Source organism: Prosopis cineraria, unplaced genomic scaffold, assembly GCF_029017545.1.
Source record: "Prosopis cineraria cultivar Desert tree isolate PC_DT_omini unplaced genomic scaffold, ASM2901754v1 PC12, whole genome shotgun sequence".
NCBI classification, from domain to species: Eukaryota; Viridiplantae; Streptophyta; class Magnoliopsida; order Fabales; family Fabaceae; genus Prosopis; species Prosopis cineraria.
Window position 1 is genome coordinate 34,651,518 of NW_026555343.1, and position 25,991 is coordinate 34,677,508.

At 32.3% G+C, this 25,991-nt stretch overlaps 1 protein-coding gene and 1 pseudogene across 2 annotated transcripts; both read left to right on the plus strand.

Moving 5' to 3' along the window:
* Positions 1 to 273: 273 nt before the first annotated feature.
* LOC129289007 (factor of DNA methylation 1-like) lies at positions 274 to 5,748 on the plus strand. 2 transcript variants are annotated; one of them, XM_054925842.1, is made up of 5 exons: positions 274 to 366; positions 2,150 to 3,039; positions 3,196 to 3,377; positions 3,822 to 3,912; positions 4,043 to 4,178. In XM_054925842.1, exons 1-4 carry the CDS (start codon positions 317 to 319, stop codon positions 3,876 to 3,878), a joined length of 1,179 nt encoding a protein of 392 aa, XP_054781817.1. In that variant the 5' UTR covers positions 274 to 316; the 3' UTR covers positions 3,879 to 3,912; positions 4,043 to 4,178. The 2 variants fall into 2 exon arrangements, with proteins under 2 accessions (XP_054781817.1, XP_054781818.1); XM_054925843.1 differs by lacking the exons at positions 274 to 366; positions 2,150 to 3,039 and adding exons at positions 4,611 to 4,832; positions 5,415 to 5,748 and having other exon boundaries at positions 3,245 to 3,377; positions 4,043 to 4,324.
* Positions 5,749 to 16,125: 10,377 nt separating this feature from the next.
* Positions 16,126 to 19,776, plus strand: LOC129289006 (factor of DNA methylation 1-like; annotated as a pseudogene).
* The last annotated feature ends 6,215 nt before the right edge of the window (positions 19,777 to 25,991 follow it).

The window sequence follows — 25,991 nt, forward strand, 5'->3', positions numbered from 1 at the left end:
TTAAAATAAATATTTTAAAACACTTAACAGAATATTTTAATGATATTAAAAATTTGGACTTAAGTGTAATATAATTTTTAAAATATGAAGGAGATCCCCAAAAAATTTTAGTAAAATAGTAGGAATGTTATGATATTTTGCTCTTATTATTATTATTATTATTATTATTATTATTGTCGTCGTTGTTATTACTATTTGAGCCGTTCCGGATTCCAATTCCTATTTGCCTGTTTAATGTAAACGTCCGTTCAGCTTATCAGACGGCCCGACAAATACTAGGCAAAGCCAGCAATTGTGCTGCGAGAACAAGCATCGCATGAACAGCACTGTGTCGACAGTGGCAGATGAAGATTCCGACGTTCGAAGGTACCGTGTTTCCTTCCCCATTTTCCTTGAAAATGTCGACGGAATCTGTTTTCGTTTAATACAAGTATTGAGCTTCAGTTTCAACTTCTCCTTATTATATATATTGTTCATGTTTGACGTCTCCTCTTGTTCATCGTTATTACCGGCGTCTCTCTGTTATATCTTCGACTTCAGCATGCCCATGGGCATCATGGCTGAAATCTCTGTTTGCGTTCCACGGACTGAACCGTTTTTTATTTTTTTTTTGGGACAAAATACAGGCTAAACCGTTTGAATATATCATCTTGATCAAGGAAAAATAGCTGTTTTCTTAGGAAATATACTATAAAAAAAAAATTTACCCTTATTATACTGGAGCAAAATTTACCCAGACACAAGTGAAACTTTCCACTTGCAAAACCCAGTTTTTAATTAGTATTCTATTCTGTAAAAGTCAGTTTTAAGTTATCTAAACAAGCATATATCAAAATGGGTTTGAAGCTTGAGCCTGCTAACTGGTACTCACTGGATAGGAACTAATCATTTCCCACTAAATTGACTTTAATTTTTGAATTTACATAAAAGAAGTCATGGCCTAAGGATCGACTCCATTATTTACATTTGAAAAGGTTGAATTTTTTTTTTGTAGGAATAAAAATTTACGTGAATTGGATCCCCACTCAGCTTCCTCCTTCATTTCTTAACAATCACAAATTCTTTTTCTTTTTCCCATGTTCGGCTCTTTGTTATACTTAAAACAACAACAATAACGAGCCTCATTTATGCCTATAACAAACAAAATAAAAAAAAATGGTAAACTATAAATTCTTAATCCTATAAATAAATAAAAAAAAACGTTCTGTTTATACTATAAAAAATAAAATATCGTGATGTCATCACTATTAAATAATCATTTGACTACTTTCAAAAAAGAAAAAATAATCATTTGATTGATTTGTCATATTTTATATATTTTTCTAAGACATTTCATTTGTTTATGGAAACTATATATTATTTTTTTCTTATACATATCATGATGTTATATGGATATAATTATATATATAATATTAAAGGTTTGTATAAACCCTTCATTTATTCATGAACCTTTGATCTGATAAATATATATTATAAAAAAATATCTATGCATAATATAAAATATATAATAACATTATATAATAATATAATGTATTTATGAATGTGAATAGAATATAAAATGTTATATTATATAACAATATTAATTATATTAAGATAATTTGAATATATGAAATATAATATATAAATAAATCTTATAACTGATATATATATATATATATTATTGAACTTACACATGAGGATGCTGTGGCTTGTGGGATCCTGTTGAAAAATCCTGTATTCCTTATGCTATTTGTCGTATGGATGCAAGATTTCATCATAATTTAAGGTTTTTGGTATTGTAATATACCAATTTCATTTCTTAGATGAGCTATTTCTTGGATTTAGCTTCATGATGCAAAATTCTTTTATGAAAAATAAAAAAAAATGGTGTTTACATTAGCTGAATTGTGAAATTGATAATGCATAAACATTTGGCATATGTCTAGGGATATTGAGTAGTGGCAAACCTGTAGACTTCTGAAAAGAAGTTGTTGGCATCCACTAATATTTTTTCAGTCTTGTTTGGATATGCTTCTGGGATATTACTGATTAGCTTTTGCTAAGTTACATTATGCTAATTTTAGCCTTGATAATTTTTGAAGTTTACCACCCAGCAAATGCTACGCAACCTTTCTACCTTGGTTTGGACTGATTTTAGTATTGTATGCAGAGCATTGATGGACATTAACTCCAAAGAAGAGTCATCAGATATCAGTGAATCTGATATTGATGACTACAAGAAGAAACCATTTGAGCAGCTAAGGGCTGGGAACTATAAAGTTAAAAATTTAAATGGCACTCTCAGATGTCCTTTCTGTGCTGGAAAGAAAAAGCAAGATTACAAATACACAGAGTTACTGCAACATGCCTCTGGGGTGGGTAAGGGTTCTGCTAATAGAACTGCTAAACAGAAGGCTAACCACCTTGCTCTGGCCAAATATTTGGAGACTGATTTATCTGGTGAAGCAGATCAAGTCCAAGGGCCATCCTTACCACAACCTTTTTTCCAGCATCAGCAAGATGACCTTTATGTCTGGCCGTGGACTGGAATAGTGGTCGACATACAGGACAAGAGTTTACATCATTCTCGGTATTGGCTGAAGAAATTGGCTAAATACTGGCCCTTAGATGTTCATATCTTTAAGGAAAATGATGTAACTGCTCAGGCTGTGGTAAAATTTAGTGATGATTGGAGTGGCTTTTTGAATACTAGAGATTTTGACAAATCGTTTGGAACTAAACATTGTGGTAAAACAGATTGGGAGCTGCAAAACATGAAGCCAGACTCAAGAATTCATGGATGGATTGCTCGGGAAGATGATTATCATTGTGAGGGGCCAATAGGGAAATACCTGCGCAAGAAAGGAAGCTTAAAAAGGGTCTCAGACATTGTCCATGAAGCATCTAAAAGCAGACGTAGTGATGTGGCAAAACTTGCTAATGAAATTGATGTGACAAATGAGAACCTCGCTAAAATGCAATACAGGTTCAATGAGAAGACTATGTCACTAAGTAGGATGCTTGAGGAAAAAGACCAGCTACATCATGCTTTTCTTGAAGGTTTGTTTACCTTCTGTTTGCAAAAGATTTTACCTTCATTTATGTACTATAAATGGTTCCGATTGACTATTTTGGTATGCATTTTTATGTTCTTGCATGTGAATCAAATTAATGTTGCAAGATATTGATGCGTAATGCTTCATTTTTTTTTTCCAGAAATAAAACACATGGAGCAGAGGGTAGCAAAGGAGTCTCGGAGGATATCTGATGAAAAAAAACACTTGAACAGAGAATTAGAGGCAAGAAAGCGGAAGCTTGATTTGTGGAGCAGAGATTTAAACAAAAAAAAGGCATTAACTGAGAAAGAGAAGCAGAAGCTTGAAGAAGACAAAAGGATGGTAATGATATACCACGTTGTCTCAGTATTATGTTTTGAACCTAATGTATTTTACCCTTGATCTTACATGCTTATCAATAACCATCGAAATAAACTTGTATGGCTCTTTTTGTTCTTGGTCTGTTACTGGAATCATCTGTTACTATTTTTTCCCATAAACCATTCCCCGAAGCAGAGGTTTATCTCCATTTGTGAACTGGACCTATAGTTTGTTCACTGTGAGAAAATTAGCTTTACATACGAAGTGGTAATGAAAAATAACTTGCATATTCATTTTATATGAAGCATCTTAGCTCTGAAGATCTGATGACAATCTTTCTCCATGTTAGATGTTTAATATCTCAATCTCTGCCGTTGTTGCAACTGTGGTGCTATTTAATCTGAAATTGCTAGAATTTGTGATGTATTTGTATTAGATACTAATAGAATCTCTTTCTCCTTCCAGAAAAATCTGGGGATTGAATCCCTTCAGAAAGGCTTTTATGGAGAAGAAGAAAGCTAATGGGAATGTCTTAATGCTTGCTGAAGAGCACAAGGTTTCCCTAATTTATATTTATGTTGTCTAGAATGTGAAATTACATTGTAGTAGTCTGCAATTTGGAGCTTATAACTCTGTTCCTATACACAATGATAGTCTTCTGCTAATATCAATCTTAACATTTTCAGAGAGAGAAAGAGGAGGCATTGAGGCAGATAATTGAGTTGGAAAAGCAGCTTGATAAGAAGCATCTGCTGGAAATGGAAATAGAAGAGTTGGAAGGGAAATTAAAAGTGAGGGAGCATCTTGGAGATGATGATGCTGTCCAGACGGAGATTAAAGTACTGAATGATAAATTGAATCAAAAGAAAGCTAAATTGGTTGATATGGAAGCACTGAATCAAACTCTTGTTGTCAAGGAGCGTCAAAGCAATGATGAGCTTCAAGAAGTTCGTAAAGAACTAATAGAAGTATGATTTCTTTTATTACATGTTTATTCTTGATCCCTAAATTTGTTTACATAAAAATCAAACTTGACAATAAATATAGGACTTTTTATTACCTTGCAATAAATTGAAAGAAATGCCTGCTAAACATTTGGATTCATGCTACTCGTGGCACTTGTGTGCATTTGGGGGGGGGGGAGTGAAGGGCGGATGCGTGTGTGTGTGTGTGTGTGTGTGTGTGTGTAAAAGGAGTGTCGTGTCAGGAGAAGATTTTGAACCTTAATGTTTTTCTTTTACAATTATGTTTCAGGGGTTACAAACAATGCTTACTAATGCCCGAACTAATATTGGGATTAAAAGAATGGGAGAGCTTGATGTGAAGGTTTTTGTGAATGCTTGCTTGAAAAAGTTCTCTCATGAAGATGCTCAGATAAATGGTGTTACGCTATGCTCCCTGTGGCAAGACAACAACCTGAAGGATTCAAAATGGTATCCTTTTAAGGTGATCCCTACAGATAATGATGAAGCTGAGGTATGCTTAACAAAAACATAATACTTGCTTGCCATTTGCGTGTACTTCAATCATGCTTCACCCTAAATTGTTTTGCATCTATTTAGTGCATGTCTGATTTCATGTTGAAAATCACCAAAACCATGATTTTTGTGGTTTCTAACGTGAAATCACTGGATAGATTGCTTCCCTCCCCGAAAGCTCCAAATTTTCTCTGGAACATGGTTTATTTTTTATTATAAAAAATCTTAAAATTAATTGCAGCCCCACAAAAAAAAAAAAAAGAAAACAAAAAAAGTTCCCCAAAAGTTTATGCAGATTTTCATTTTTGGCTCCCCATGTGTTAATCTCTGGATCCATCCCTGCCTCCAAACATCTTCTTAGTCCTGGATGAATAAAAAGTGTGGTTCAGCGTTTTGCCAATAACACTGATGACTGATCTATTGCTTTCAAAATTACATTGTTGAGATGTTAATGTGTCTGTGTGTCTAAGTGGGTCTTACAATCCTGTGGTCAAAATTTAGATTAACTTTCCAATCTATTTTAGAAATTTGGATCAGTGTGTGTCTATGTGTTTCATCTGGGATCCTTGCATTGATGCAGCTAAGACTTAATGAAGATGATGAAAAGTTGCAAAGTCTCAAGGAGCAATGGGGAGATGATGATGGTATATATATGGAGGTTGTCAGAGCCTTGAAAGAATTAAATGAATACAATCCAAGTGGTAGGTATGTTGTTCCTGAACTATGGAACTTCAAGGAAAATAGGAAGGCTACATTGAAAGAGGTCATCAGTTACATTGTGGGACAGATCAAGCCATTTAAGAAAAATAGGACAGCCTCTAGAAAATAGGTGTACTGTTTTTAACAGCCCCTAGAAAATAGGTACATTGTGGGACAGATCATCCATGTGGTTTTTGCTCCAAGGTTATGTTTCAGTTCAGTTCTTGTTTAGATAGAACGAAGCTTGCTCTGTGGTGTGCATTTACCGTGGATAAATGTTCATAATGTATAAATGTGATTATCTAGATTTCTTATGGATGAATGATGTTTGTTTTTATTGAGCATTTTAAATAATCATTCCATGAGCTTTTCTTAATTATTCTAGATCCTAATGGAGTATGCAAATTAAAAAAAAAAAAAAGCATTAATCTATTATGGAATTTGTATTAGTCTAATCTAGAATTTGAATGTTAACTATGGCTTGGTTTTGTTTCATAGAGGAATCCAGTTTCTGATCAGATTTAGTAACCTAGTGGTAATCTTAACCTTGTTTGGTAGGATTGAACTATTTTTGAGGAAAATGGAAGTTCAAAAAAGAAGAGAAGTTTTATCAAAGCATGACTTCCAAACTAAAAATGTAGTAGATCAAATAAAATCACAATTTTTTTTTTTTGATGAATTTCATTTAAGGATCGTAGTAGCTTTTTATTTGTAAGTAAAATTGATTATTTATTTAGTCATGATGGATGGATTTGATATACATTAGATAATATACAAGTAATATTATAAATTTAACAAGTAACACAAAGGAATTAACATGAAATATTAGAGATTTTATGGGTAAAGTTAATAATTCCTCTAAATCATTCAAGAAGGATATTTTGTTCATTTTGTTTCATCATTTTATTTCATCTTAGTCCTAAAATCCTGCAATTTAATTTTAGAAATTTTTTGGCCTGATTTGTAAATAAATAGCTATGGTAGTCGATAGATGAAATTCTCCTCTTTTTTGGGGATGCATTAGATGTCTGGCATTATAATTTTAAGTAATTGTAAATCGGTCACTCTAAACATAATCTTCCCAAAAAAATTCCCGAAAGTAAAAGGGGCCTAATTATTGAATAAGTAGATAGATCTAAAATTGTGCAGCCAAATAAAACGATTTTGAAGGGTTGGAAAGACAGAGATTCCAATGGAAAGTAAAAGCAATTTTGTTGGAATTTTAAACTTGGACAATTGAAAATATCAGAGGTGAGCTGGGAATACATGGAGATACAATTAGAAAAATGAAAATAACCCACTTGAAAAATCTTAGGTTTCAGACCTGAATTGTAGAAAATACAAAAAGGAGCTGTGAATATATAGATAATCAGTTATAAAATGAAGACAACTCATTTGAAAAATTTCAAGTTTTAAATTGAGATTAAATGTTTGGTATAAAATGACGAAATGACTATTGAAAATATCAAATATAAGTTTGGAATAAAGGAAATTCAGATGAAAAATAAATGTAAAAGTTAAAATTTTTTTAGTTGAGTGACATTGTTCACTCTTGTGATAATTTAAGGAAAAAATTATAATTTTATTATTCTTTATCAATTAAAACAACATTTAAATATTAAACAAATGAAAAGAAAAATATATAAAAATTATCATTGATAAGAATCATGTAAATAAAATTTTATCCTTTAATACAAGAAAAATATGGACCATTGATAACAAAAAAAAAAGATAAAAATAATGCAAAAATAAATATTTAAAATTTTACAATGATAATAGCATTTTTTTTTTTGCTATCAATGTCTCAACTATCCAATTACCTTTTGTTTCTGTAGTTTATTGATAAAAGAAAAAAAAGAAAATTAAGCTATAAAAAGTTGTCAACAGATGGACCAAATACTAGAGTGGAAAAAGGATAAAAGCATAAATCAATATATCTTGACTAAAGTATATTTTTAATTTTTTACCTTTATATAAAGATTCAATTTGATCTTTTAATTTCATAAAGTATCTTTTTAGTCCTTTAACATAACATTGGTAGTTTTAAATGATTATTTTTTTATATCAATTATTATTTTTTAAAAAAATTAAACTTAATATGTTAATATTTGAAAATGTTTTGTCAATATTTAAAAGGTCATACTTTGTTTGAATGAAAGTAATAGTATTAGGGTTAAAAGATTAAAAAAATACTGTAAAAAATTAAGAGATTAAAATAAAATTTTATATAAAATTAAAAGATTTTGTATACACTTTAACCATATACCTTTGCCTTTTCTGCAAATGTCTTCCGGTATGCCTTTGTTTCTTGAATTGAATCGATCCCGTACATGTTGCGCTGAAGGAAAATGTTTTGCAACAAGAATGAATATACCACATCAAGAGGGAAGCGTAGCGAAGATTTTTTTAAAAACAATTAAATAACATTTTAACCCTTATAAAATATAATATAATTTTTATATATTTATTATTTGCTTAAGCGAAACGTACATAAGTTTCTATCTGGCTTTTATTAATTTAACACGACAAAAATATAATGATAAATAAAATTTTTATATATTTTTATTTTTTCACTTTAGATTTTTAAATATTTATTTGGGCTTAATTGAGTGTAATTGGATATTATTTAATTTTATTAGTCAATCTTTAATTTTTAAATTTTAACTATCTAAATCTTTAATTTTAAACTATACATAATATCTTTGATATTTTTATACAATTGCTATTTTATTTTATTTTATTTGTGCGGATTTTCTAAATTCAATTTAGAAGATATTGATGAAGATTATTTTAAATAGAAGAATGTAAGAATAATTGAAGATCAAATCATGTACTTAAAATTTTATTATAATAACCAAGAAGGAAGTTGACATTAATTTTTTTAAATTGAATAAAAAATTTTATTGCTTAAAAAATGGCTTTGTACAATCCCAAAATTTAACTTAAGAATTAATTAAATTAATTGAAAGGTTTAGTTAATTAATTAATTAATGTAATTGAGAATTAATTAGAGTTTGGATGGTCATTTGGGTGCATTCGACCATATATGATGTAACATTTCAAGTTTTAATCCTAAAGGTAATTACTAATTTAAGGATAAACTAATGAATTAATTAAATTAATCATATTTTTGAGCTGTAAATTGACATTTTGGGCCATTAAACAATGGTATAAGCACGATTGGATGGAAATAGAGGTATTTAGGGTTAAGTGGAAGAACTAAAGTGAGATTTTGCTCACTATGGCATGCGTCATGTCGCAGCATGGCACAGTGCACTGTGGCTTATGGTACCAAATTTTAGCTTTAAAGATAAAGGCTAGCTCATGATTTTTTAGTGGTGAAAGGGGAAGAATGACAAAACAAGGGTGAGGAAGAGCGGCTTTGCTAGGGAAAGGATTTACAGGCACTTGGAAGTTGTTTCTGACCTATCATCTTTCTGGTAAGCCTTATACCTCTTCACTATCCCTATTTAGTTCGTTGTCTCTTGATTTGAGATATGGGGAAATTGAATTGTGATGTTATGAAGGGTTATTTTTTGGCCCAATAACTATAACATGGTTGTTCAAAGCTAAATTAAGATTTACAACCAGTTTGGTAGTTGTTAATTATGTTTTGGGGCTTTGGCTTCGTTTTAGCCTCAATTGAAAGGTTTAAGGTTGCAAAAGCTTTCTACTGATGTTAATGGGATTAAGAGACGTTTGTGAAAAGTGATGTAAGGTGGTTTGGACATACAGTTGTCCTATGATAGAAGTTAGAAGTTTAAGTGAATTTTGTTGTGCTAATAAGTTTTGTGTTGAGTTAGGAATTAACATAAAGTGTTTGATGTTGTAGATTTCAATAATTTGGAACTTCTCTGAGGTGAAGAGAAATTGAACCTTTAGAAGTGACCATGGGAAACCTTTTTAATAATGAAAAGGTTAAGGTAATTGAATAATTCATTTTATTCATTGACTTGTTTAACTATTTACAAGTTGTTTGTGAACTTGATTATATTTTTACATTTGTGTGATTTGGAATTGATAGAATGGAAAAAAGTAAAAAGGTTTTAAACTTAAATATGTATATATTATATGGGTATGGCTTTTGTTAAGTGGGAAAAAGTAATGATTTTTGAGAAAATGGCCTGTATTTACTTTTTATGATCATACTAAAGGTTATATGCTAAAGAGATATGATTATGGTAAAGTATAATAATTTCATTATATGTATGAAAATTATGATTATGATAGTGAGGGTAGGAGTTCACCCTAGTTGAAGCAATGAAAATCCATATGATTGGGCTGGCATCATGGGACATCCAGTGTAGCAATATGTGATAGATTGTTACCATGAGACATCTGAATAGTCATGACATAATTATGAGCTCCTGAGTACCTGAAAGGGTGCACATTGGAGTATACAACATCCCAATTATATGTATAAGAAGGGGAGTCTATAGTCCAAAAATGGGTTAGAACACCTTTAGACATATAGTTCTCCCATGGAATGTGAGTTCAAATAAACTTATTTAAGGTTGGTCCAGTATAGCCTACAAATTTAGTTGGAAGTAGATGTAAGAGTTTAGATGGATAGTATGATCATGTATGTGATTTATATTCTTTTTCAATATACTTGTTTGTGATTTTACTTTTAATAAGTCGTTGTGAATTGTTTTAGTTACTAGGATCTTTCTTATCCTGTGGTTATTATTTTATAGGTTCAGACTCTGACAAGAGTAGAGGGAAACTTGGGCCAATAGTAAGAGGACTACTACATCTCCCTGTCGCCAGTTTTGTGTAATGAATTTGTATATATGTAAATGTGTCTGTAAGTTATCTAGTAGGAATAAATACATTTTGTTTGTACTTGTATAATGATGTGTTGTGTATCTTAGCCCTAGAATATGTGTTTGTAATAAATGTGAAATGAGGGCTGAGATACTAGTACAAGGGTGAGTGAGAATGAATGTTTTGATATAATGTATATGGAATTTGGCCAAAAGATAATTTTGTGTAAATATACAGTGTAGCCCTATTTATAAGAAATCAAGGCATTTGAGTGGCTAAATGTGAATTGAAATGTATGTTTGATAATATAACTATTTCATTAGGTGTGTAATGGTCTATTAGATGTGTTTGATGCCTTCATTGTGGTTAATAACATATAGTTATGATTTTAGGCACTTGGATGCGAGAAAAGGGCATTAAGTAGCCATTAGGCATCTAGGTGTCCAACTTTCAAATGAAATATTAAATTGAAATAAAATCATATCATTAGCTAGATTATTAAATATTGGACGTCATATGTGAAAATGACGCACGGTAGAAGTTTGTCCCTAACGAGTTATCATGACATCATTTACTATCATATGTACCACAACGCATGCAATATAGAGCAAGAACTTAATTCTTTGTGCCATATGCCATGACATATAGCACTCAAGCCTCAGTATGGTGCCATTTTAGGCAAAAATAACATTTTTGCCCCTGTTTTATTATATGATATGATTTATGATCTGTCTTACTTTCGTTGTATTTATATACTTCTAATTTTGAGTTTAAATACATTTTTGAAGGGTTTTTAGGCTCTTAAATGTTTTTAAAGTTTATTTTCTATATTTTCACCCTTCTTGTTTATGTTAAGCTTAGGCGTTTAATGACTCCTAATTTAATATGCATGATTGTTGTGGTAATTAATTAGTAATGTCAAGGGGGCATTATATATGAGGCTTAGGAATTTTTGGGCCACCTTGGGCCTAAATTATTGGGTTTAGGGTTCCCATTTTGGGTAATCAGCGATAGCAAATGGCATTATGTTTCACAGCACAACTTTTTCTCTTTTCTCTCTCTCTCTCTCTCTCTCTCTCTCTAACCCTAGTACACAACTTACTATTTCGGTATATGATGTAAAATAAGCAATCTATGAAAACATCGGCCAATATATATGTATAGGTAACTCCCTCACAAATCTTTTAATATGTCTTTTCTCTATTGGAACTAAATAAGGCACATAATATGAGAACTTTGCATAAAGAACCTCATACTGCATGACATATATATTATTACACTCTCATGTCTTAAACATAGCAATTCATTGTTCTCAAACACTTTGTGGAAGAAATCAATCATGGAAAATTTTTCTAAATTCATCCCATGTCATCGGAGGAAACCTACTTGCCTTCATAGATGTGTTGATTGAATCCAAATGTCAATAATACTCTTTCACTGAAATATAGCAAACTCAATCTACTACTCTTCAAAATAACTAAGTGCTTGGCAAAGCTTCTTGATGTCATCAAGAAATTATTTTGCATCCTTTTCAACATCAGTCTAGAGAAAGTGGGAGGTTTTAGTTTAATAAAATATATTAAGCTCACTTTAAAACCTTTCTTTAATAAATACTCAAGGTCCTTTTTTAGTGTGTAGTTGGAACAAATGATGGAGCAACTTTAGTAGACTAAAAACGTTTTGATTCACCCTCAAGATTAACATTTATGGGAGGTCTAGTACTTTTATTACTCCTATCTCTTCCCCTTCCCCTTCCACAACCTCGACCTCAACCTCGACCTCAGCCCTTAAGGGTAAAGGATCAAATTGAATAAGCACCCTATTAAAAGCTTCATTTTTAGTAGACTTACTACTGCACACTTGAGATCTCATTTTAAATTGTGATAATGCTCAAACTATTTTTACATGCTTCCTAAACTATTTTATACTTTGATTTAAAGTATTTCAAGGGCCTTAATTAAATATTTTCAAACATAAGCTATTTTTGGGATCCTATTTACTTAAATGTTTTTATACTTAGTCTTTGGAGTCTTAAATTGTCAAGGTTGATTTATATCCCTTCAATACCTCTTTACTTTAATAAGATGAGTTTTAATTGCGGTGGTTATATTCTTAAGTTTGTCTTATGGTTTGGATAATGTCAAGGGACATTACAAGCTTCATTCAAAGCATAATATAATAATCAATTAATCAATTAATCATAACATTTCCAAATGGTTCAATCATTTTGGATTCTGGACCTGACAAATCCACTTGATTTAAAATGATCCAAAGCTGCTTAATCCTCAAAATGAGTTAACAATTCAAATGGAATAACTTTTATATTAGATGAATAGTTCAACTAATATGACTTTTTGAGTCAATTTAAATCTTATCACATTAACGAGGAGTTTGGCTTTGTTTTTTAGCATGAGTTTTATAGGAAATAAAGGAAGAGATTGAGGAAAAAAAGTAGTTGAATGGAGGTAAAGAGAAGACAAGGAACATAGGAAAAAGGGTTTTTAAGGTATTTTTTAGGAATATTTTCTAAGTATTTTAAAATAAATAAAGATTTAGAAGATGAGAAGAGAAATATTAGAGAGAGATAATATTAAGGGAATGAAAGAAGAGATGATTTTCATTTCAATGTGGTAAATACAATTGAGATGTCTTTTATTTATAGGCACAAATATAATTGACTAGAATAAATAAAACATATAAAATAATAATAAATAAAAAATATTGAAATAGATAAAAGATATTAGAGTAATTGAAAAATATGGATATTTATATAATATTTTAAATTTTAAATATTCATGGCACTCATAATATTTTCTCCTTTTTCTTGTCAAGGTCCTAGGTCCTTCTTTGGTAATTTATAATTTTGAGGTCTATAAATGTAATTAATGTTCTCAACAAGTCTTCAATTGTCCTTCTCCTAATTAGTAAAAGGGGGAATGACATTAAGGGCCCTAAAAATAAACTTTATTACAATTTACACCTAAATAAATTTGATATTTCTTTGCAGGCCTTGAGGCCTTATTGCAATATTTTTTCATATCAAAAATATAATTTTGCTTTTTGTTCGATTTGAATTCAAAACTTGCGCGAAGCCTCAAGGCAACGGCATAGACCATGCACGATATAACATCCACTATATACAAGATGATATTCACGCATGCTCATCAGAAAGTCCATGTATTTTGAGTATTTCACTAACTTAAACTCTAACAGAAATGACAAGTTAGGTAGACTATGAACGACACAACATTCATTGTGCACAAGATGATGTCCACGCATGCTCAATAGATAATCCATACATTTTGAGTATTTCACTAGCCTAGGCTCAATAAAATGACGTTAGGCAAACTATGCACGATACAATATCCACTATACACAAGATGATGTCTACACATGTTCAACATAAAGTCCATACATTTTTAGTGTTTTATAAGCCAAGGCTCAATAGAAATGACAAGGTAGGTAGACCATGCATATACAATATCCACTATGCACAAGATGATGTACACACATGTTCAACAGAAAGCCCATACATTTCCAATATTGCATCAGATATGAAGAATTTCATGTTGGTATTGGCCTAAGCACTAAAACAAGTATCCATATAAAATTTGATATGATATTTCAAGTCTGATATATACAAAGGCTAGCTACTATATCCAAAACATATATGTAATTCTCAATTACCTAAAAAATATTACTTGAGAATGCTTTCATATACATAATTTTAGTTGTCTATGTACACAAAAAAGGAACAATATGACTACTTCTCATATTGGGTTAGGATTCTTGCTTGTTTTGCGACTGTGTTCGGCCTCCCTACATCTTGAACAATGATAAATTCTTTTTTATTTTAATTTACAATGAACAAATTAATCTAAGTAAATGTTCATATATAGAAGCCCAACTTTCATTTTACACAACTCAAAGTTAAATATAAACAACTCAAAATTCATTTTTGCACAAAAGATACTCCAACGTCTTTGACAGCAGATTTTCTTTACATTGAAAGTCATATTTTATTCAATTTACATGTCAAAGTCCAATATGAACTAGTCAACCATCACTATTGTATAACAACTAATTCATTCTAAAACTTTCATAGCCAATTTAATGGTTCAACAACCTTTAGCTTATATCAATAGGTTAGACTTAACAAAATGCACAAGTAGGTAAACAATATATAATACAATATTCACTATGCACAACACAAGGTTTATATATTCTCATTTGAAAGTCCATATAATTCTGATTTATCATTAGGTTAGGCTTAACAAAATGCTAAAGTTAGGCAAATAATGCACAACACAATATCCATTGTACATAATACAATGTTCATATATTCTGATTTGAAAGTTCATCTGATTTCAACTTATTATTAGACTAGGCTTAATAAATGCTCAAGTTAGGCAAATAGTGCATAACAAAATATCTACTATGCATGATACAAGGTTCATATATTCTTACCTAAAAGTCATGTAATTTTAATTTATTATTACGCCAGGCTTAACAAAATATACAACTTAACATTCAACAACCACAACTCAAAGTTCGTTTTTGCATAACAAATACTCCAATATTTTTGACAGCAGATTTTCTTCATATTGTATCATATTTTATTTAGTTCATATGTAAAAGTCCAATATAAACAAGTCAACCATCGTTATTATACAACAACTAATCCATTTTAAAACTTTCATGACCAAATAGTTTAACAATCTTTAGCTCATATAAGCAGTAGAATCACAAATAAAATTTCAATTTCAACAATATCACAATGCAGTTTGTACAACAAAAAGTCTATCTCATATGCACCCTACTATCTCATGTAAAGCTCCCATTAAATGAAACTGCTACATATTAAATGAGTGAAGATCACCTTTGTTGTTATTTTACCAGCAACTGACATATAGCAATGACAAACCTTGTGCAAGCTAGAATGTGAGAAACCTTTCAAATAATAATAATAACTAAACTAAGCTGACCAAATAATAATAACTTGTACAAGCCAAAATGTGATAAACCTTCAAATCATCAATTAAACTCTCATATCAACAAACATTTAGCTTGTGTAAGCTAGAACATGAGAAACCTTCAAAACCTTCAGTTGAGATCTTGAAATCATTAGAAATCTACATATCTCAAAAGTTACTCCTTACCAGAGCTTAGAAACCTTTACATCTTCTAGTTGACTACCCATTCCCGTGTTTGTCATTTTCTTTCTTTGTTCAATTCCATTTGTTTTCATTAAGGGAGAAATGTATTTTTGGTGTGAAAAAGTATTGCAATAAGGGCCTCAAGACTTATAGAGCAATATCAAATTTGTTTAGACTCAAATTATAATAAAATCTATTTTTAGAGCCCTTAATATCATTTTTTCTTAGTAAAAGTCTTTGTCCCAAAGTGGGATGGCCTAAAATAGTGTAATTCTTTTGCAATTATTAAGAAAGTTGAACATAGTTGATTTGTTAGGGGTAAATTTATCATTCCAGTGAGAAATACAATTGTAAATAAGAGATTGTTTGAAATTATTTTTATTTTATTGTTTTGAGAATTGGTGTTCTATAAAACATGTTCTGAGAACAAAATAAAAATAAAAATAGATATTTTTCTTATTCTTCCCTATTCTTCCAAACAATAATAACAAAATACTTAAAAATTATTTTCATTTTTTATTTTTTAAAAATATTTTATTAAATAAATTTTTTTATTCCCTTGTTTTAGAGAATAGGTAACTGTTCTTAAAAAAAGTTTTCAAACAGGTGCTAAGATTCTTGAACTAGCGGAAAAATATCAGAATCTTTTGGTCCTTCTCTGCAAATATCTCCCTGCCCGCAATTCTCGCGAGGGCCTCGAGTAAAATTCCTTTTTCCGACCTAGGCGAGCCACTGTGCTGCGAGAAGAAGCATTTTGCGAGGGGTGCTCTGTCGACGGCGGCTGACGGAGCTTTGGACGGCGACAGAGGTCACCTCCCGTTATCCGCGACAGTCGAACGTATGGTGTTTTCTTCTCCATTTTACCTGAAAAAGTCGACGGAACCTTACTTTTGCATTATCAGTTTATCGTAGTCTTGAGTTTCAGTTTCAATTTTTTGTGCATTATGTTGTTCTATATCGACCTATCCTCTTATTCACCGTTGTCGTTATTACTGGCGTTTCTCTCTGTGACATCTTCGGCTTCAGCATGCCCATGACTGGAATCTTTAGTTGTATTCGATAGGCTGAACTGTTTGGGTATATCTACCTCACATGCACCTTGAACAAGGAAAACAGCATATTTCTATGGACGAATTGGGGATAACTTAGCATTATGACATTCAATTTCTAATTAAAGATATTAATCTTTCAAATAAGGATGCTATGGGAAACTGTTGGAGTGCAACAAGAAGACAATTTGATGCCAGGTGGAATCTAAAGGAGCCTACGGCTGTTACCAATTGATGAATGTTAACTGGATCTTCGCTTGTACATTTTGAAATCCCCTACTATTCATGCCGTTTCTTATGGATGCCAGAAATCGTCATAATTTAAGGTTTTGATATTGCAATATGTCATCATTTCAGATGAGCTATTTCTTGGATTAACTCCATGATAATGCATATTTTGTTTTAAAATAAAATTGAAGCTACTGGTGGTATATGCTGAGTTTTAAAATTGATAATAATAAATGTTTGGCATATGGCTGGGGATATCGAGTGGTGGTAAAATCATGATATTTTCTCAATCTGTAACTGGACATTTAACAGAGAAATAAATATATCCCAATAATTGGTGGCTACAAGTCTGACACTTTCTGATTTAATCTTGTTTTCTGTAACCAGGAAAAAAAGAAAGAAAAACTGCGAGAGATTTTTATTTTGTAAATTCTGTAAAATCATTATATACGTTGCAAGTGCTGCACCTACAAAACCAATAATTGCATGTAAAGACGTATAGAATTGATACTGTAGCTTTAAAGTCATTTCATGGTTGTTATTTTATTAGGCGGATATATGAATGTTTATATCATTCAAATTGTAAAAGCAATGCTATTCTCAAAAGGGGGGAGGGGGTTCTTGGCATTCAATGGTATTTTTTAATCCAGTCTTGTTTGGATATGAATCTTGGTTCAATACTGTTGACGAGCTTTAGCTATGTTTAATTTTGGCTTTGATTATTTTTATAGTTTCCTTCCCATTAAAATGTATCCAACCTTTCTTCCCTGATTTGGAGTATGGACTGATTTTGGCATTTGTATGCAGAGCCTTAATGGACATTAGCTCTGAAGAAGAATCAGATATCAGTGAATCTGAGATTGATGAGTACAAGGAGAAACCGTATGAACAATTAAGGGCTGGGAACTATAAAGTAAAATATCCAAATGGCACTCTCAGATGCCCTTTCTGTGCTGGAAAGAAAAAGCAAGATTACAAATACAAAGACTTGCTGCAACATGCATCAGGAGTGGGTAAGGGTTCAGCTAATAGAAGTGCAAAACAGAAGGCTAACCACCTTGCTCTGGCTAAATATTTGGAGACTGATTTATCTGGTGAAGCAGAGCAAGTCCAAAAGCCACCCTTACCAAAACCTGTCAGCCAACCTCAGCAAGATGATCTTTATGTCTGGCCCTGGACTGGAATAATGGTTAACATACAGGATAAGAGTTTGCATCATTCTGAGTATTGGCTGAAGGAATTGGCTAAATACAGGCCCTTGGATGTTCGTACATTAAATGAAAATGACCTAACTGCTGAAGCTGTGGTAGAATTTAGTGATGATTGGAATGGTTTTCTGAATGCTAGAGATTTTGAGAAGTCATTTGAAACAAAACATCATGGTAAAATGGATTGGAAGCTACAAAAACATGCAGCCAGATTCAAATATTTATGGATGGATTGCTCGGGAAGATGATTATCATTGTGAGGGTCCAATAGGGAAATACCTGCGCAAGAAAGGAAGCTTAAAAACTGTCTCAGATATTGTCCATGAAGCATCTAAAAACAGCATAATGTTGTGGCCAACCTAGCAAATGAAATTGATATGACAAATGAGAACCTTACCAAATGCAATACAAGTACAATGAGAAGACTATGTCATTGAGTAGGATGCTTGAAGAGAAAGACCAGCTACATCATGCTTTTCTTGAAGGTTTGTCTGCGTTTTGTTTGTAAATTTTTTTTGTGCGCTTGTATGTGCCATAAAAGGTTACAATTGACTGTATACATTTTTATAGCATTTTCATGTTTTTATGTTAACCAAATTCATGTCAAAAGTTACATGCAAGATATTGATGCATATTTATTTTTTGTCAGAATCAAGGAAAATGCAGCGGAGGGCACGGGAGGAGTTACAAAGGATATTGGATGAACAAGAAAAGTTAAACAGTGAATTAGAAACAAAGAAGCGGAAGCTTGATTTGTGGAGCAGAGACTTAAACAAAAGAGAGGTAGTAACTGAGCAAGAGAGGCAGAAGCTTGAAGAAGACAAAAGGATGGTAATGATATTTTTTGTCTCAGTATATTGTTTTGTACATAGTTTTTTACCCTTGATCTCGCATACTTATCAATAACCACTCACATAAATTTGTATGACTGTTTTGGTTCCTGGTTTGCTACCAGGATCATTAGTTACTTTTTTTTTTTGGGCTGAAGCCTTTATTTTTCCAATCTATTTGCCTAAACCAATCCACAAATCAGAGGCTTTTCCCCATTTTTGAACTGGACCTATAGTTTTTCGACTGTGGAAAAATATAGATACACAAAAGTTAGTACAGTTTACATTCAAAGTTGTTATGAAAAATAACTAGAATATTTATTTTATATGAAGCATCTCAACTCTGATGATCCATGGAATTTTTTCCATGATATTGCTTTTTGAATCCACAAGCAATCCCATATTAGATGTTTAATATGTCAATTTCCATAATTGTTGCTAACATGTTAGTGTTTAATCTGAAACTATTAGCATCTGTGATGTACTTCTATGAGATACTAATACAATCTCTTTCTCCTTCCAGAAAGATCTAAGGAATGAGTCCCTTAATAAGGCTTCTGTGGAGCGGAAGAAAGCTGATGGGAATGTCTTAAGACTTATTGAAGAGCAAAAGGTTTCCCTACTTTATATTGTCCAGAATGTGAAATTACATTGTAGCAATCTAGCATTTTCTGCCTATAGCTCAATTCTTTACGCATGATCTCCCTCTGCATATATGCATCTTGATGTTTTCAGAGAGAGAAAGAGGAGGCATTGAGGAAGATAATTGAGTTGGAAAAGCAGCTTGATGCGAAGCAGGAAATTGGAAATGGAAATAGAAGAGCTGAAAGGGAAATTACAAGTGTGGAAGCATCTTGGAGATGATGATGCTGTCCAGAAGAAGATTAAAGAATGAATTATGAATTGGAACAAAAAGAAGTTGAATTAGATGATGTGGAATCCATGAATCAAACTCTTATTGTCAAGGAGCGTCAGAGCAATGATGAGCTACAAGAAGCTCGGTAAAGAACTAATAGAAGTATGATTTCTTTTTTATATGTTTATTCCTTATCCCTACATTTATTCTTATATGAAACATAGTCTTCAATAAATAAAATATTTTTCATTACCTTGCAACGTATTGAAACAAATATCTGCTAAACATTTGGTTCTTGCAACTAAGGGACTGGTGTGAATTATGAAAATCATGCTTAACTTTGAAGCATATTTTCTTGACAGGGATTATTGTATCTGGAGAAGATTATGAACCCTAATGTTTCTCCTTTATATTCATTTCTCGGGGCTAAAGAATATGCTCAATGCCCGAACTAATATTGGGATTAAGAGAATGGGAGAGCTTGATGAGAAGGTTTTTGTGAATGTTTGCAAGAAAAGGTTCTCTCTCGAAGATGCTCAAACAAAGGGTGTTGAGCTCTGCTCCTTGTGGCAAGAGAACTTGAAGGATTCAAGGTGGCATCCTTTTAAAGTGTTCACAGATAATGATAAAGCAGAGGTATGCTTAAGAAAGCCTACAAGACTTGCTTGTCATGTGCCTACTTTAATTATACTTTGCTATGGGTTTGGCGGCTGTTGTTGGGCAAGAAATCTCTCTCACTATATGATCTGTTTATTTATCTTTCTGGTGTATGATATTTTCTGTTACTGTTCAGATCCAAGTTTATTTACTATTTTTTCCAGATTCGTTCCCTGATTTCTGGGATTGTTTGGCTGCTTTGTATCTATATATACCTCACTGAGATGATATAAAAAGTGTGGCTCAGTGTACTGCGAATGACACTGATCTATTTCTCTCAGAATTACACAGTTGAGATGTAATAAATGTCTACATGAGGTGGTTTACCCTTTTGTGGCGGAAATTTAGACTTTCCAATCTATTCAGAAAATAACTGTGAATACTATCAATTGCAGTTTGAGTCCACATAATCCTTGCACTTGGACACGTTAACCTCTTTTTTCCTTTGTTCTGCTGTGTCGTTCTGTAGTTCCAGTCAAAGTTATTTACATAATTACTTCCAGACCAGGTAAATAGACTGAGATGTTATATAGTAGTGAATGCTGGGCTCTAACGGGACAGCAAGAGCATAAAGTTGGAGTAGCAGAGTGAGAATGTTACGATGGATGTGCGGAATACTAAAGATAAAATTCGAAATGAGCACATCGTAAAAAGTGAGGTGGCACCTATTGAGGAAAAATGGTAGAAAATCGGTTGAATGGTTTGGGCATGGACAAAGAAGACCAAGGGAGGCACCAGTGAGAGAGTGGAACATATAACTTTGAGTCCGATTAAGAGAGGTAGAGGAGGCCTAAGAGAACACTCTTGGAGTTGGTGAACGTGACTCTTAATTAATAATAGTTCTAAAAGCTTAATAAATGATAGAGCACAATGGCGTCTTCAATCCTGTGCCGACCCCCCTAGTGGGATAAAGGCTTGTTGTTGTTGTTGTTCAAGTTTGAGTCCAAATAATCCCTTTTGGACACGTTAACTCTTTTTTCCTTTTGTTCTGCTGTCGTTCTCTGTAGTTCCAGTCAAAGTTATTTACATAATTACTTCCAGACCAGGTAAATAGACTGAGATGGGAAACATAATCGATGTTACATTGATGCAGGAATTAATTGAAAGATGATGAAAAGTTGCGAAACCTCAAGGAGGAATGGGGAGATGATATATACATGGCAGTTGTTACAGCCTTGAGAGAATTAAATGAATATAATCCAAGTGGTAGGTATATTGTTTTTGAACTATGGAACTTCAAGGAAAATAGGAAGGCTACTTTGAAAGAGGTCATTAGTTACATTGTGGGGCAGATCAAGCAACTTAAGCGTAAGAGGACTGCTCGGTGAGCGTAAGAGCGCCCTATGTTATGCTCAGGTGAAAGGTTTTGTTTTATTCAGTTCTGTTTAGTTAGTGCAGTGAATGGCTGCTTTATGAGTTCATGCTCATATTACTTTCATGGCTTCATTGAACAAAATGTGCTGTATGGTGTTTAAAATGTTTAATATGTGATTATCTTGAAATTTCATGATATGTGATTAATTAAGTGTTTAGTACTTGGTTGCATCTTTATGCAAATGTGACAATGTATAGATTTCTTATGGATGAATGGTGATGTTTGTTTTTATCCAGCATTTTTAATTATCATTCGATGTGCGTTTCTTAAGTATTCTCGTTTCTAATGGGATATTCAACAAACAAAGCATTAATCTATTGAAGAATTGCATTTGTATTTATCTATTCTAGAATTTGAATGTTAACCTTGACTTGGCTAAGCTCCCTAAAGGAGCTGACTTTGTGATCAGGTTCAAGTTATCTGCTGTAATAATCTTACATAGTTTGGCCCCAATGACAAATCCATGTTCCCTAAGTACATGTTTGGTACACGGAAAAATATTTTCTAGAAAGGAATGAGAAATGCATCTAGAAAGAAAATGAGTTAAGTGCATATCTCATTTATTTTTCTAGAAAACATTTTTTATACCTACCAAACATTGCACAACTAATGCACCAAGTCTTGGTTCATTTTTAATTGAAGTTCTTGTTCCTTTTTGTTCTCTGCGGGTTTGCGCAGCAATTGAAGATTGTTTAATTAACTGGTGAATCTAGATCAATACTAATTATTCAATCACATGATGGAAATGATAGTGACTGACTTGTTACCTCTAATTCTAAATATATTTTATTATGATTTACCGTATGATGCTTAAATTTATATTATCAATTTCTGTGGTTGCAGGCTTGGCAGGGGAGAAAATGTTACGTCAAGATGAAGTTGGAAACAAGTAGGTTCTTTGTCTTGTGCTTCTACGAGTCACAAGCGTTTCAATTAATGTTACCGTGTGTAAGATATTCCTAAAATTGTCATTAATAATGGATTCGAACCTCTGCACAAACCTAATGTTTCAATTAGAACTATAGTTGTATGTTTTAAATAATCAAAGTTCTCGGTTTAGCTGTTTACTGAAAAACTTGCCCAAGGTTGTCTATACTGTTCACCCATTTTCGTTTTCATAGCTAGGGCAATGTTTGAATGGTTTGTATGAAGTTGAATGGTTAACTGTTGGGTAAAATTTTTCGTTGGCCGAATAAAAGTTAGGGCCCATATTTGTTTGGGATGCCATGGATTAGCAAGGTAACACATTTATTTCACAACAATTTAAATTTTTTCTTTTATAAAATGTAGGGGTTATATATTTTTTACTTTTAAATTGACACATCATAAAGGCTTTAAAATACTAGATAAAATTTTATTTCAATTTTATATATAGTCTTTTATAGTGTGACTATTTTAACAACTTGGGCCCCATTTGGTATCTATGAATCATGAATGAATTTAGAAATGAAAATGAAAATGAAATCTCAATTTAAGTATGTTTGGTAGTCTAGAGTGGAGATTCTTAAGAATTGTAATTTCAGTAAAATTGTTGGAGTCCAATTCCATCTTCATCACTATGGAATTGGTCCAATTCTATAGAATTGTTTTGCGAGACGTCTCTACCCTTCCCATTATCTGCTCCCATTTTCGATTGTCGATCATATAGAATGCATTGCAGGTGACCCGCGACACTCGGTTGGTCTTGCAGTTCATCTCACATATGGCACAGTCGTAGATAGGGCTTAACTCGTTGAGGCAAGTGTCAAAATCGATCATGGCAGCGCTCACTTAGGACGACATTGCTCATCTGCAAGTGTTCGAGCTCATGGAGGCTCCTGTCCACCGACCACACCCACAAACATCTCCCTCTTCCCCTCCCTCTCTCCCCCCTTTCCCTCTCCCTGAATGAATTTAGAAATGAAAATGAAAATGAAATCTCAATTTAAGTATGTTTGGTAGTCTAGAGTGGAGATTCTTAAGAATTGTAATTTCAGTAAAATTGTTGGAGTCCAATTCCATCTTCATCACTATGGAATTGGTCCAATTCTATAGAATTGTTTTGCGAGACGTCTCTACCCTTCCCATTATCTGCTCCCATTTTCGATTGTCGATCATATAGAATGCATTGCAGGTGACCCGCGACACTCGGTTGGTCTTGCAGTTCATCTCACATATGGCACAGTCGTAGATAGGGCTTAACTCGTTGAGGCAAGTGTCAAAATCGATCATGGCAGCGCTCACTTAGGACGACATTGCTCATCTGCAAGTGTTCGAGCTCATGGAGGCTCCTGTCCACCGACCACCACCCACAACATCTCCCTCTTCCCCTCCCTCTCTCCCCCCTTTCCCTCTCCCTCTCTCTCTCTCTTCCCCTCCCCTTGATGGCATTTGAGAAGTAGTTCTGCAGCGACTTGAGGATGAGGAAGAGATCATTGTTGGACATGGTAGCGCTCACCCAGGACGGCATTGCTCATCTGCAACTGCTTAAGGTTGTGGAGGCTCCTGTCAACTGGCCACCGCCTACGACATCTCCCTCTTCCCCCTCCCTCTCTCTCCCCATTTCCCTCTCTCTCTTCCCCTCTCCCTCCATGGCATTCTAAAAGTAGATCTGCAGCAACTTGAGGAGGGGGAAGGGATGGGTTGATATACCTCTTGCAAATCTAAAATCTCTCAAGTACTGTTTATGTTCTAAAAAAATCTTGCAAATATTGTGCTTTATATCAAAATCTTGTAGATGAGTTGAAGTTGTTAAAGCAGATTGTAGATGAAAGTTGAAGTCGTAGCTAGTGGGAGGAGAGGTGTGCTGCAACTTTTTTTTAGCAAGGGGCATTTTGGTATTTTTTTATTTTGAATATATATATATTAAAATTATATCAAGTTTCCATATTCATACCAAACATTTTTATAACCCAATTTAATTTCAATTTCGATTTTAATTTTGATTTCGATTTCGATTCCATCAAAAACTCTTTCATTTTACCAAACGAGGTCGAGATATAATCATTATATGATCCACTTTTTTCAACAAGATAATGTATACATGCTCTTAAAATAATGATATTATTTGATTTTACTTTTATTTTATATATGATGATTTTTTACTTCTCTATTGGTCATGTTTCTTTTATCGTGTCTATAGGAATCTTAGGATTTTATGTTCTAGTCACTTTATGTCAATATAAATTGACTCATGTTAAAAAAAAGCACCAACAATAAATGTAATGTTATTGAGTGTGTTTGGATTTCAAATGAAAATTAATTATAAAAAAATTATTAAAAAATGGTGATGTTTGGATGATATTTTTTAAAAATAATTTTGCAAATTCATTTACCAAATGGAAAAAAAATTACTTTATGCAAAATAAAGTTTCAAGAATCTAATAGAGTCTAGGAAAATTAGGAGTATTTGGTTAGCTTGTGCAAATTGAAGTTTCATAAACTAAACAGTGCCTATTTTGATAGGTATTTATAATCAATTGTGTCCCTAAACCAACGTTTTGGTTTAAAAAAAAAAAAATCCAAACACCTTTATTTTCTTTTTAATGATTTTCCTTCTTAAAACGCAGTTTTATGCTAAGCAACATGTATTTTCTATTATTTCTATAAGCCTCATTTATTAATTATTATTTGTCAAAATCTTCACTTGCCTAATATACCCATTTGTGCACTTAACTTTCTCTCTAAATCCACACAATGCATTTGGCTCGTCGTTCTACCATTTGATGATTTATCTCTCGTGAATGTGTGCATAGCTTGTCCTCCTCCACTCTTTGACTTATTCCGCCATCAGACTCTCATTGTTAAGCCTCCTGCAACACAACATGTGGTCTTGATATCATAGTATAATACCAAGACCCTACCTCTTACATAAAATATTATTATATTATTAATATTGAAATTATAAAAGATTCTTCTATTTTAATATGATTTTAAATTAATTTTCATAAATAATCATATAGTTAAATATCATATAAACTTATTTGAATTAGATATGTTAACTTATTTTTTACATACATATATTACTAATGTTACAAATTTAGTATATAATAGACAACTTATCAATATTAAGTTTTAAAAGCAATATGCTTTGCGATAAATTGCATATATAAAATTAATTTTGACCAAATCATTCAACATATTTAATTTTGTCAAAATTAATTTCAAAAAACAATATTGAAACATGATCAAGTTATAATATAATTAATTATAATCAAATCATCATATTACTTAATTTTTTTTATACCAATTATACTCAGTTGATATACAAACGACCCATTTGGAAAATAGAGATATTTGGATGACTTTTTTTTTCTTTTCAAAATCATGTTTGGACCCTATAATTGATTTTAA

Bases quoted from the DNA above. Each gene is read 5' to 3' on its own strand.
- LOC129289007 (XM_054925842.1), top strand. From the start codon at position 317: ATGAACAGCACTGTGTCGACAGTGGCAGATGAAGATTCCGACGTTCGA. The intron at 367-2,149 runs GTACCGTGTTTC...TATTGTATGCAG, and splicing joins GAAGATTCCGACGTTCGAAG to AGCATTGATGGACATTAACT. The intron at 3,040-3,195 runs GTTTGTTTACCT...TTTTTTTTCCAG, and splicing joins ACATCATGCTTTTCTTGAAG to AAATAAAACACATGGAGCAG.